At 38.5% G+C, this 13,156-nt stretch overlaps 1 protein-coding gene and 1 long non-coding RNA gene across 2 annotated transcripts; both read left to right on the forward strand.

The window, feature by feature from the left end:
* Window positions 1-1,022: 1,022 nt before the first annotated feature.
* On the forward strand, window positions 1,023-4,796 carry LOC124854459. The gene is made up of 6 exons (XM_047341934.1): window positions 1,023-1,159; window positions 2,866-3,171; window positions 3,256-3,549; window positions 3,980-4,035; window positions 4,223-4,266; window positions 4,715-4,796. Exons 1-6 carry the CDS (start codon window positions 1,102-1,104, stop codon window positions 4,794-4,796), a joined length of 840 nt encoding a protein of 279 aa, XP_047197890.1. The 5' UTR covers window positions 1,023-1,101.
* A 5,574-nt stretch (window positions 4,797-10,370) lies between these two features.
* Window positions 10,371-11,560, forward strand: LOC124854458. Its single transcript, XR_007034696.1, has 3 exons — window positions 10,371-10,499; window positions 10,934-11,044; window positions 11,463-11,560. It is a non-coding gene; the product is annotated as an uncharacterized LOC124854458 (long non-coding RNA).
* Window positions 11,561-13,156: the final 1,596 nt, after the last annotated feature.

A 13,156-nucleotide genomic window follows, 5' to 3' on the forward strand; every position in this document is an offset into this window, starting at 1 on the left:
AGTGTTGGTGCACGTACAATAAAGTTCTTACTTCACCCAAGTGTTTTAAACAAATATTGGGAATTATAAATGTTTTAGTTAAATCAACATCCTGAAATTTACAAAACATACTATGTTAAAAAAATACTAATATGATGACGAGGAAGGTTTAACAGCCAAAAAACATTTTAAATGTTAATATCTTCTATCTGGATTATGTGTATGGAAATGAAGATGCCTATCTCATTCTTAACCCCACTGAACAAATACAGATTCCTCCCACTGCCGCCCCCATCATTTCACATCCTCATGTTATCGCTGCTGACCAGGAGCAGCTGACAGGCTCATGCAGAAACTGTGGTCACTCCAACCTGTTAACACGTGGAGCCGGAGGCGCGCTCCTCCTGCCGCTGCGTGGCGCTGTGGCTGCTTTCATGGCGCGCTGGTTGCTAGGCGACGTCGTGCATCCCATGTTTAATGAAGCGGCCGTGCACAGCTCTCCCTACTTCCGTTTCCGCTCGTCTCCTGTGTTGCAGCAGGTGTTTTGTCTCCGTGGTCAGTCCCAGCCCGGTGCTCTTCTCTTGTCTCAGTGTTTAACTTCATGTGATGGTTTGTTTCTGGTGATTGTTGTTTCATTTAGCTTTTGTTGAATTATGCATTTATTAAGTTCAATAAAAGTTGTGTCTTTTCTACAAGTAAAGCCGTCTCTTGCCTCGTGACATCAACGAACCTGTGCTGTTGCTGTTGCACCTTTCCTGGAGGTGAAAGTCGCCAGGTGGCGCTGTTGCCATACCTCATTTCCCGCTTCCCTCACGCGACACATGAAAAACAAACCAAGATGTTCCACACAATCCACCAAGCAGTCTGTCCTGGTGCTGAAACATCTCCTGAAACCAGCAGTCAGTTCCTCACATTATCAAAACTTGAACAAGATCAAAGTGTTTACTGACAGACCTCGATATGTTCTCTTGTTAGGAGACAATCATTGTTATTCATCTATTGTCATGTTTTGGTTCATGTGGATGACACTCTATTAGGCCACGCCCACAGACACCCTGACTGCTGCTGGGCTGATTGAGGTCTAAACTCGGATCCACTTCCTCGTACGGCACATTTGACAGAATGCATCCCATCATTCTTCTCTTTGTCATTTCTCTGCTTCACGCATATGAAGCCCGAGGTAAACACGACATTTTTATCACATTTCTTCTTCAAATATAGTTTTATTGCTCTGTTCTTGTTGCACTTTGTGACTGTTTCAGCAATGTACCTTGTTTCGAATTTTGTTGTTAATAATTGTTTATTTCATTATTCTATAAATATTAAAATTATAACTATATTCAAATTATGACTTGTTGATTGACGATTCACTCAGTAAAACTTCCTTCCATATATCTGTGGTGTTTCAAGTTGAGTTCTACGCTTGAATTCGATTTAAAATATATAATGAGTGATAACAGACGTGGAGAAACTTTTTTAAAAGCTTGTAAAACCAACAAAACTGAATATTAATGTAATGTCCTGTGGCAGCGACTCAGAGAACAGAACAGATTGATTAGGAAACTTTACCTTTTATCGACAAAGCTAGATATTAAAACAGGGCTCGGTGACAGGGAGAGAACGTAGAGTGATGCTTCCTGTAACATGTCAGTGTCTGTCTATTTCTGTACGTCCACTGGACATTTTCCCTGTGAGAAATGAGCTGTTGAGTAACATCTACCATTACAGAGTCTCTTCCTCTTTCACACGTTTTGTTTAAGTTCCAGAAACTGTTGTGTGATGGACTCGTTTATCACCTTTCACAGAAGCTTGATTATAAATTCAAAGTGCTAACTTTGGTTATAAGTGTAACGTTCACATCCTCCCCACATTCATCAGGTTCCACTGAAGACAAGTAGTCAAGGGTCAATACTGTGACTCAAACCACATGTACACGTACGAGCTCGTCAGGAAACTAAACTTCTCTCTTTTCATTCTCTACTGAATAACATTTTAATTAATCAAACAAATCTATGTTGCTAGAACTGATATGTTACAAATCAATAACTAATAATAACATCACAGCAGGATCATTATTTATTAAATGCCAATAGTTTTGCTCACTGTGTGCAATTAGGTCTGAGAAAGAAAAGCAACGATTACAAGCTTTTTATTTAGCTCATAATAATTCTGCCCTATATGAGGATGAATATATTTCAGAAGACACATAGTATCTCACCATGTTAAAGAACGTGAAAGAAAATTCTCGCATCCACAGAATCCACGTCAAAATTTAAGGAAATCCGTTTAGTGGCTTTAAAAAATCCTGCTGACGGGCAAGGCAGGGCACTTTTATTTACAATTTACAAGCAAATAAAAGAATAAAGAGTAAAATAAAAGAGGTAAAAGACATAAAAAGATAAATCTGTATGAAAACATAGAATTAAGTTCAAAGAGAAAAACAATACAAATAAAATAGATTTGTAGACACTAGAATGTCAATTTACCTCCGCCGAGGTCCAGAAGTTCTTAAATTCAGTCAAGCTGCACTAAAGTAATCAGAAGTCTCAGTCCCCCTCAATATGCCTGATTTCATTCCCTGGGAAATCATGGAAAATATAAAAATCAGCCCCGTCTCACAAAATAAATCCTGAATCTTCCTGAAATGTAACTTTCTTGGCCCATGTCCCATCCTTCCACCAAGTCTTGTGGAAATCCAGTTTCTAAGTAAACCTGCTGATCATTAAACCAACCAACCAACAGACAGGGGCAAACACAACCTGCTGGGCCGAGGTAGTTTTGTCTCATGAGTCTCTGTTTAATGAGTAGAAGTAAAAATGGACAAAAACTACAGTTTAAATCAAAGTCTTTTCTTTCTAATAAAGTGATGCTGTGTTGTTTCTACAGGCTCCGACACTGTGACTCCTGTATTTGTGCAGAAGGGGAAGGATCTGCTTCTCAACGTCACGGCTCCTGTTAAAATAGTTAAACGGAGTGATTTTAGATGGAGATTTAATGATTCAAACATATTAAGATTATTTGATGATAACGAAACAAAAATAATTAGCCCCTATGATGGAAGGGTCGAGATTTTTCTCCAAAATCACTCTTTGCTTTTGAAGAATGTGCAACAAGACGACAGTGGACGTTACACTGCAGGTGTTTTCGGGGATCAGATCAATTATGTGGGTAAATACAGCGTCACAGTTCAAGGTAGGTTTCTTCAGATTTTAAATATCGACACACAGTAGCTGCCCAACTTCTAAACCCATTAAAGCCTGTGTCCCTCCCCCTCAGATCCAGTGTCTCCGGTTAATGGGACAGTGGACTTACTCTCCAATAGCTCCGACTCCTGTAACCTCACAGTGACCTGCAGCACACAGGACTCCCATCGCATCAACAGCACTTTTAGATGTGACACCAACACCTGCAGCCAGGAGGAGGGAGGAGAGAGGTCCAAGGTCACGACCTCCGGCACCTCCCTCCGTGTCTACCTGTCCAAAGGCTTCTCAGTTATCTGTAACCATAGCAACCAGGTCAGCTCGGACGAGCACATAACAATGATTAGGGACTTTTGTTTCTCAAATCCTGGTAAGTGACCGACAACACAAGCAGCTGATAACTTTGTTTTATAGAAGGTTGTGTTCCAACTTAAGTTCATTTTGAAATATTAAATCTTTCCCAACATTTAAAGACTAGATAAAGACTTTCTCCTTCAGTTGGTTCAAAATGCTGCTGCTTGGATTATATCTACGACAAATTCTCAACTTTACTTTATTTAAAAGAAAAAACTACTTTTATCTCTGTTTTAATTATTGTTTAATTCCTTTGTAACACTTTTAACTTTGGTAAGAAAAGTACTATACATATGATATGTTTAAATTATAAATTATATTTTTATAATACATGCGGTTTTTAATGGTAATGATTGCATGTCATTTTATTTAAGAAATATTTTTACGTGTTAAAGTGAATAAGTTCTGAAAATAACTAATATCAGTTTTTCTGTTTTCCATTACAGCCCCTGAACCACCGAGCTATATCATTATCGCCATTGTCTCTGTCATTGTGGTTTTGGTGATAATTTGCCATAACAGCAGCTTTTGTTCGACATCGAAAAAAGAAAACGTACGTCAGAGTAAAAATTCAAACACACAAACACCAAAATCAGTGGCTGCAGTGATGTAAATGTGATTCAGTAGAAAACAGTCTAAATTAATTTGTGATTTAAAGCCAATGAACATTCTTTGTCACCTTCTTGCAGATGAAAGTGTGGTCATGGAAAATACACTGTCTGAAACTGCTCAGGTAAAGTTATGTCATCTTTCTAACATCTGTCTTCCAAACGAGATTTTATGAAAAGAAATGGGCAAAAATAAATAGATACATAAATAAAATAAAGCCACACGTAATTCATCTTGACGGGGTGTAGTTATGTACATGGACTGTCAAAAACACTTGCTGCAGATCAGGCGATTTCAGCCAGTGCCATTTCAACATCCCTCTGTCACCTTCTGACTGTGCTTGTGTGCTGCTCTTCTCAATGTGTTCCAATAACAAAATCTCACTGTTACTAGTCTTAGTGAGATTACTTTACTTGTTGCCACAGTACGATCAACTGAAAATAGTGATTACTAGTTTTATTTGACTTTATCTCTCCAGGTCAAAAAAATGTGAACACCACTTCTGGATCAGAATCCAACCGATGATGCTGCAGCTCCTTCTCCGTCCTCCATCTACAGCTGTGAACTAGCAGGTCCATGAAATCCACTGAGGCCGGAGACACGACTCAGCCTGAGAGCCTGTATGCTCAGGTGGACAAGTCGGCCCTGGCCTGAAGAAAATCTGAAATTGTCTTCCACATTCTGCCTTTTGGACAATTTCCAGTATTATTGTTGCCGTGAGTCATGTTATATTTTCCTGGGAAGTTTTTTTTTCATCCAGAACCAGAACCAGGAGCATCTGGAACAGCTCCGCCCACTTTAAAACTGTTATTGTAATATATTTCATATCTTATTGAAAAGATTCCTGATGAGTGTTAATATGAATGTGTAAATATAGTATTTCTCGTACAGATGTGTATTTATTCTTTCTAAAGACCTGGTTCAACTCATTCATGTGTTGCAGCTTAAGCAGCTTTTCAATGTTTTAAAAGACAAAAGTTTGTAATGGTTCTTTGAATTGTTCCTTTAAATTAATCTCAATCGAGTCTTGTGTAATTAGATTTTATTTTTATAAAGAGAGTTTAATATTCTTTTATTGTACATTGTGTTAATTTGACCAAATTTCCATGAAAAACTCAATTAAAACCTAAAGTGATTTTGGCTGCTACATTATTTCTGATGAGTGTCCAGTGTTGGTGCACGTACAATAAAGTTCTTACTTCACCCAAGTGTTTTAAAAAAATATTGGGAATTATAAATGTTTTAGTTAAATCAACATCATGAAATTTACAAAACATACATATATGCTTCCTTTAAAAAATACTAATATGATGACGAGGAATGTTTAACAGCCAAAAAACATTTTACACAGTTAATATCTATCTATCTGGATTATGTGTATGGAAATATGAAGATGCCTCTATCCTATTCTTAACCCACGCTGAACAAATACAGATTCCCCTCCCTGCCGCCCCATCATTTCCACATCCTCATGTTATCGCTGCTGACCAGGAGCAGCTGACAGGCTCATGCAGAAACTGTGGTCACTCCAACCTGTTAACACGTGGAGCCGGAGGCGCGCTCCCTCCCTGCCGCTGCGTGGCGCTGTGCCTGCTTTCATGGCGCGCTGGTTGCTAGGCGACGTCGTGCTTCCCCCATGTTTCAGGAAGCGGCCGTGCACAGCTCTCCCTACTTCCGTTTCCGCTCGTCTCCTGTGTTGCAGCAGGTGTTTTGTCTCCGTGGTCAGTCCCAGCCCGGTGCTCTTCTCTTGTCTCAGTGTTTAACTTCATGTGATGGTTTGTTTCTGGTGATTGTTGTTTCATTTAGCTTTTTGTTGAATTATGCATTTATTAAGTTAAATAAAAGTTGTGTCTTTTCTACAAGTAAAGCCGTCTCTTGCCTCGTGACATCAACGAACCTGTGCTGTTGCTGTTGCACCTTTCCTGGAGGTGAAAGTCGCCAGGTGGCGCTGTTGCAATACCTCATTTCCCCGCTTCCCTCACGCGACACATGAAAAACAAACCAAGATGTTCCACACAATCCACCAAGCAGTCTGTCCTGGTGCTGAAACATCTCCCCTGAAACCAGCAGTCAGTTCCTCACATTATCAAAACTTGAACAAGATCAAAGTGTTTACTGACAGACCTCGATATGTTCTCTTGTTAGGAGACAATCATTGTTATTCATCTATTGTCATGTTTTGGTTCATGTGGATAACACTGAGTATTAGGCCACGCCCAACAGGCACACTGACTGCTGCTGGGCTGATTGAGGTCTAAACTCTGATCCACTTCCTCGTACGGCACATTTGACAGAATGCATCCCATCATTCTTCTCTTTGTCATTTCTCTGCTTCACTCATATGAAGCCCGAGGTAAACACGACATTTTTATCACATTTCTTCTTCAAATATAGTTTTATTGCTCTGTTCTTGTTGCACTTTGTGACTGTTTCAGCAATGTAGCTTGTTTAGAATTGTGTTGTTGTTGTTAATAATTGTTTATTTCATTATTCTATAAATATTAAAATGATGACTATATTCAAATTATGACTTGTTGATTGAAGATTCACTCAGTAAAACTTCCTTCCATATATCTGTGGTTTTTCAAGTTGAGTTCTACGCTTGAATTCGATTTAAAATATATAATGAGTGATAACAGACGTGGAGAAACTTTTTAAAAAGCTTGTAAAACCAACAAAACTGAATATTAATGTAATGTCCTGTGGCAGCGACTCAGAGAACAGAACAGATTGATTAGGAAACTTTACCTTTTATTGACAAAGCTAGATATTAAAACAGGGCTCGGGGGAAGAGAACGTAAAGTGATACTTCCTGTTACATGTCAGTGTCTATTTCTGTACACTACCGTTCAAAAGTTTGGGGTCACTTAGAAATTTCCTTATTTTTCAAAGAAAAGCACTGTTTTTTTCAATGAAGATGACATTAAATTAATCAGAAATACACTCTATACATTGTTAATGTGGTAAATGACTATTCTAGGTGGAAACGTCTGGTTTTTAATGAAATATCTACATAGGTGTATAGAGGCTCATTTCCAGCAACTATCACTCCAGTGTTCTAATGGTACATTGTGTTTGCTAATCGCCTTAGAAGACTAATGGATGATTAGAAAACCCTTGAAAACCCTTGTGCAATTATGTTAGCACAGCTGAAAACTGTTTTGCTGGTGAGAGAAGCTATAAAACTGGCCTTCCTTTGAGCTAGTTGAGTATCTGGAGCATCACATTTGTGGGTTCGATTATACTCTCAAAATGGCCAGAAAAAGAGAACTTTCATGTGAAACTCGCCAGTCTATTCTTGTTCTTAGAAATGAAGGCTATTCCATGCGAGAAATTGCGAAGAAACTGAAAATTTCCTACAACGGTGTGTACTACTCCCTTCAGAGAACAGCACAAACGGGCTCTAACCAGAGTAGAAAGAAGTGGGAGGCCCCGGTGCACAACTCAGCAAGAAGACAAGTATATTAGAGTCTCTAGTTTGAGAAATAGACGCCTCACAGGTCCTCAACTGGCAGCTTCTTTAAATGGTACCCGCAAAACGCCAGTGTCAACGTCTACAGTGAAGAGGCGACTCCGGGATGCTGGCCTTCTAGGCAGAGTGGCAAAGAAAAAGCCATATCTGAGACTGGCCAATGAAAAGAAAAGATTGATATGGGCAAAAGAACACAGACATTGGACAGAGGAAGATTGGAAAAAAGTGTTATGGACAGACGAATCAAAGTTTGAGGTGTTTGGATCACACAGAAGAACATTTGTGAGACGCAGAACAGGTGAAAAGATGCTGGAAGAGTGCCTGACGCCATCTGTCAAGCATGGTGAGGTAATGTGATGGTCTGGGGCTGCTTTGGTGCTGGTAAAGTGGGAGATTTGTACAAGGTAAAAGGGATTTTAAATAAGGAAGGCTATCACTCCTCCATTTTGCAACGCCATGCCATACCCTGTGGACAGCGCTTGATTGGAGCCAATTTCCTCCTACAACAGGACAATGACCCAAAGCACACCTCCAAATTATGCAAGAACTATTTAGGGAAGAAGCAGGCAGCTGGTATGCTGTCTGTAATGGAGTGGCCAGCGCAGTCACCAGATCTCAACCCCATTGAGCTGTTGTGGGAGCAGCTTGACCGTATGGTACGCAAGAAGTGCCCATCAAGCCAATCCAACTTGTGGGAGGTGCTTCAGGAAGCGTGGGGTGAAATTTCTACAGATTACCTCAACAAATTAACAGCTAGAATGCCAAAGGTCTGCAATGCTGTAATTGCTGCAAATGGAGCATTCTTTGACGAAAGCAAAGTTTGAAGAACAAAATTAATATTTCAAATAAAAATCATTATTTCTAACCTTGTCAATGTCTTGACTATATTTTCTATTCATTTTGCAACTCATTTGATAAATCAAAGTGTGAGTTTTCATGGAAAACACGAAATTGTCTGGGTGACCCCAAACTTTTGAACGGTAGTGTACGTCCACTGGACATTTTCCGTGTGAAATGAGCTGTTGAGTAACATCTACCGTTGCAGAGTCTCTTCCTCTTTCACACGTTTTGTTTAAGTTCCAGAAACTGTTGTGTGATGGACTCGTTTATCATCTTTTCAAAGAAGCTTGATTATAAATTCAAAGTGCTAACTTTGGTTATAAGTGTAACGTTCACATCACTCCCCACATTCATCAGGTTCCACTGAAGACAAGTAGTCAAGGGTCAATACTGTGACTCAAACCACATGTACACGTACGAGCTCGTCAGGAAACTAAACTTCTCTCTTTTCATTCTCTACTGAATAACATTTTAATTAATCAGACAAATCTATGTTGCTAGAACTGATATGTTACAAATCAATAAATAATAATAACATCACAGCAGGAACATTATTTATTAAACGCCAATAGTTTTGCTCACTGTGTGCAATTAGGTCTGAGAAAGAAAAGCAACGATTACAAGCTTTTTATTTAGCTCATAATAATAATTCTGCCCCTATATGAGGAGGAATATATTTCAGAAGACACATAGTATCTCACCATGTTAAAGAGCGTGAAAGAAAATTCTCGCATCCACAGAATCCACTTCAAAATTGAAAGGAAATCAGTTTAGTGGCTTTCAAATAATCCTGCTGACGGGCAAGGCAGGGCACTTTTATTTACAATTTACAAGCCAAATAAAAGAATAAAAAGAGTAGAATAAAAGAGGTAAAAGAAATAAAAAGGATGAATTAGAAATAAGTTCAAAGAGGAAAACAAAACAAATAAAATAGATTTGTAGACACTAGAATGTCAATTTACCTCCGCCGAGGTCCAGAAGTTCTTAAATTCAGTCAAGCTGCACTAAAGTAATCAGAAGTCTCAGTCCCCCTCAATATGCCTGATTTCATTCCCTGGGAAATCATGGAAAATATAAAAATCAGCCCCGTCTCACAAAATAAATCCTGAATCTTCCTGAAATGTAACTTTCTCGGCCCATGTCCCATCCTTCCACCAAGTCTTGTGGAAATCCAGTTTCTAAGTAAACCTGCTGATCATTAAACCAACCAACCAACAGACAGGGGCAAACACAACCTGCTGGGCCGAGGTAGTTTTGTCTCATGAGTCTCTGTTTAATGAGTAGAAGTAAAAATGGACAAAAACTACAGTTTAAATCAAAGTCTTTTCTTTCTAATAAAGTGATGCTTTGTTGTTTCTACAGGCTCCGACACTGTGACTCCTGTATTTGTGCAGAAGGGGAAGGATCTGCTTCTCAACGTCACGGCTCCTGTTAAAATAGTTAAACGGAGTGATTTTAGATGGAGATTTAATGATTCAAACATATTTAGATTATTTGATGATAACGACACAAACACAATTGGCCCCTATCATGGAAGAATCGAGATTTTTCTTCAAAATCACTCTTTGCTTTTGAAGAATGTGCAACAAGCCGACAGTGGACGTTACACTGCAGGTGTTTTCGGGATCAAAAACACTTATGTGGGTAAATACAGCGTCACAGTTCAAGGTAGGTTTCTTCAGATTTTAAATATCGACACACAGTAGCTGCCCAACTTCTAAACCCATTAAAGCCTGTGTCCCTCCCCCTCAGATCCAGTGTCTCCGGTTAGTGGGACAGTGGACTTACTCTCCAATAGCTCCGACTCCTGTAACCTCACAGTGACCTGCAGCACACAGGACTCCCATCACATCAACAGCACTTTTAGATGTGACACCAACACCTGCAGCCAGGAGGAGGGAGGAGAGAGGTCAAGGTCACGACCTCAGGCTCCTCCCTCCGTGTCTACCTGTCCAAAGGCTTCTCAGTTATCTGTAACCATAGCAACCAGGTCAGCTCGGACGAGCACACAACAATGATTAGGGACTTTTGTTTCTCAAATCCTGGTAAGTGACCGACAACACAAGCAGCTGATAACTTTGTTTTATAGAAGGTTGTGTTCCAACTTAAGTTCATTTTGAAATATTAAATCTTTCCCAACATTTAAAGACTAGATAAAGACTTTCTCCTTCAATTGGTTCAAAATGCTACTGCTTGGATTATATCTACGACAAATTCTCAACTTTACTTCATTTAAAAGAAAAAACTACTTTTATCTTTGTTTTAATTGTTGTTAAATTCCTTTGTAACACTTTTAACTTTGGTAAGAAAAGTACTGTACAGATTATATGTAAATTATAAATTATATTTTTATGGTAATAATGCAGAGTTGTCAGTTGAATTTAGAGCATGTAATTTATTTTTTAAGAAATATTTTTACGTGTCAAAGTGAATAAGTTCTGAAAATAACTAAAATCAGTTTTTCTGTTTTCCATTACAGCCCCTGAACCACCGGGCGCTTTCATCGCCTTTGTCTCTGTCACTGTCATTAAGGTTTTGGTGATAATTGCCATAACAGCAGCTTTTGTTGGACATCGAATAAAAGGAAAACGTACGTCAGAGTAAAAATTCAACTCTGCAAATATTGTTAATGGGAATTCAGCATTTTCACTGTGTCCTTCACTTTATTCACTGATCCACCACCTTTAGGGTCAATGACAATATCTGAGATCCTTTCCCAGTTTACAGTACGGATGGGAATCCACTGTTCGTTATTTAGCATATAGATAATATCAAGATGAATGTCTGTGTGTGTAGGTTTTATTTTATTGTATCTGTCTATCAACAGAATTTTAGAAAAGCAATGCTGTGTTTATATAAAACCACTAGGGTCACCAAAATCACAAAATGACAAAACACACGAAAACCAAAATCAGTGGGTGCAGTGATGTAAATGTGATTCAGTAGAAAACAGTCTAAATTAATTTGTGATTTAAAGCCAATGAACATTCTTTGTGACCTTCTTGCAGATGAAAGTGTGGACACGGAAAATACAGTGTACGAAGATGTTCAGGTAAAGTTACGTGATCTTTTCTAACATCTGTCTAAGTGAGATTACTTTACTTGTTGCCACAGTACGTTGAACTGTGAACTAAGTTTTATTTGACTTTATCTCTCCAGGTCAAAGCGTGAACCCACTTCTGGATCAGAATCCAACCGATGATGCTGCAGCTCCTTCTCCGTCCTCCATCTACAGCTTGATCGAAGCAGGTCCATGAAATCCACTGAGGCCGGAGACACGACTCAGCCTGAGAGCCTGTATGCTCAGGTGGACAAGTCGGCCCTGGCCTGAAGAAAATCTGAAATTGTCTTCCACATTCTGCCTTTTGGACAATTTCCAGTATTATTGTTGTTGTGAGTCATGTTATATTTTCCCTGGGAAGTTTTGGGATTTTTTTTCATCCAGAACCAGAACCAGGAGCATCTGGAACAGCTCCGCCCACTTTAAAACTGTTATTGTAATATATTTCATATCTTATTGAAAAAGATACCTGATGAGTGTTTGACATTTTGGATGAATTCCGAAGTGATTTTGCTGCTACATTATTTTTGATGAAAAAAAAAGTTCTTACTTCACCCAAGTGTTATGCTTCCTTTAAAAAATACTAATATGATGACGAGGAAGGTTTAACAGCCAACAACCAGGAATGATTCCAAACAGCAGACATTTCCTGTCGGCTTTCTGTCTTGTTTGTATAAAACCTTCCTTTTACACTACTCATGCACAACAGTGTTTATTCAACTCCTATAGAGTCAAATACAAAACTTCCAAGTGTTTTATAGGTCCAACCTGTAGGGAGTTAAAACTACACTTTTGAAAGTGTTAAAGAATTAACACAGACAGAGATCCAGCAACTCTTTCTATAGTTGAAATTTAACACCGGTCAACACTGGCCAGTGTTAAATTGAAGCAACACTATTGTGCAGTGTCCAAAGTTAACACCACAAGTATGATTTTTTTAACAGTAGAGTTAAAGTCATATTAACACTATTGAGGATGTAAAATGTAACTCAATATTTAACTCTTTATAGAGTTGATTCATATTTTAAAAACACTGTAGGGAGTCGATTTATAATCCCCAATCCCACTTACTGTGTGATATTATTCCTTTAAAAACTATAACTATTGTAACTGACAGATTGATTTATTTGTGTTGGGTTTATTTTGTAATTTATGTTCAAGTATGTATCCTGTTATTTAAATTAGTAATTTGTTGTCCTTTTAAACGTAGCGACTCACGCCAGAGGCTGTTACAACTATATACAAGAAAGAAAGAAAGAATCAGCAATTCAAAGAAGTTTGCAGTTAACATGAAACTGTATTTGTGTAAGCACACCACATAACACAGCATTGGCTTTACATCTTTTCCCATCAGTCCTCAAAGCAAAGTTCACACAATATGGCAATGTGGCAATATGTATGTTTTTCATCCATCTCATTAGAAAACTGTTTGTCATAGGGTCTGTAATAGATTAAATCCTCCAAAGAAATTACAGAAAATGAATCAGTTCTCTCCTCAACACAGTATGCATTAAAGTGGTCATCAAAATAAAGTGTGTCAACTTTGCAAGTCAAAAAGCAAGCTTGATCTTCATTTATAATGATATTGTTGATCTTTCCAAAAACAGAAATTTCTGTATCGGTTCTAATCAATACGTAACT

Source organism: Hippoglossus stenolepis, chromosome 11 (assembly GCF_022539355.2).
Source record: "Hippoglossus stenolepis isolate QCI-W04-F060 chromosome 11, HSTE1.2, whole genome shotgun sequence".
NCBI lineage: Eukaryota > Metazoa > Chordata > Actinopteri > Pleuronectiformes > Pleuronectidae > Hippoglossus > Hippoglossus stenolepis.

Bases quoted from the DNA above. Each gene is read 5' to 3' on its own strand.
- LOC124854459 (XM_047341934.1), top strand. From the start codon at position 1,102: ATGCATCCCATCATTCTTCTCTTTGTCATTTCTCTGCTTCACGCATAT. The intron at 3,172-3,255 runs GTAGGTTTCTTC...CCTCCCCCTCAG, and splicing joins ATACAGCGTCACAGTTCAAG to ATCCAGTGTCTCCGGTTAAT. The intron at 3,550-3,979 runs GTAAGTGACCGA...TTTCCATTACAG, and splicing joins CTTTTGTTTCTCAAATCCTG to CCCCTGAACCACCGAGCTAT.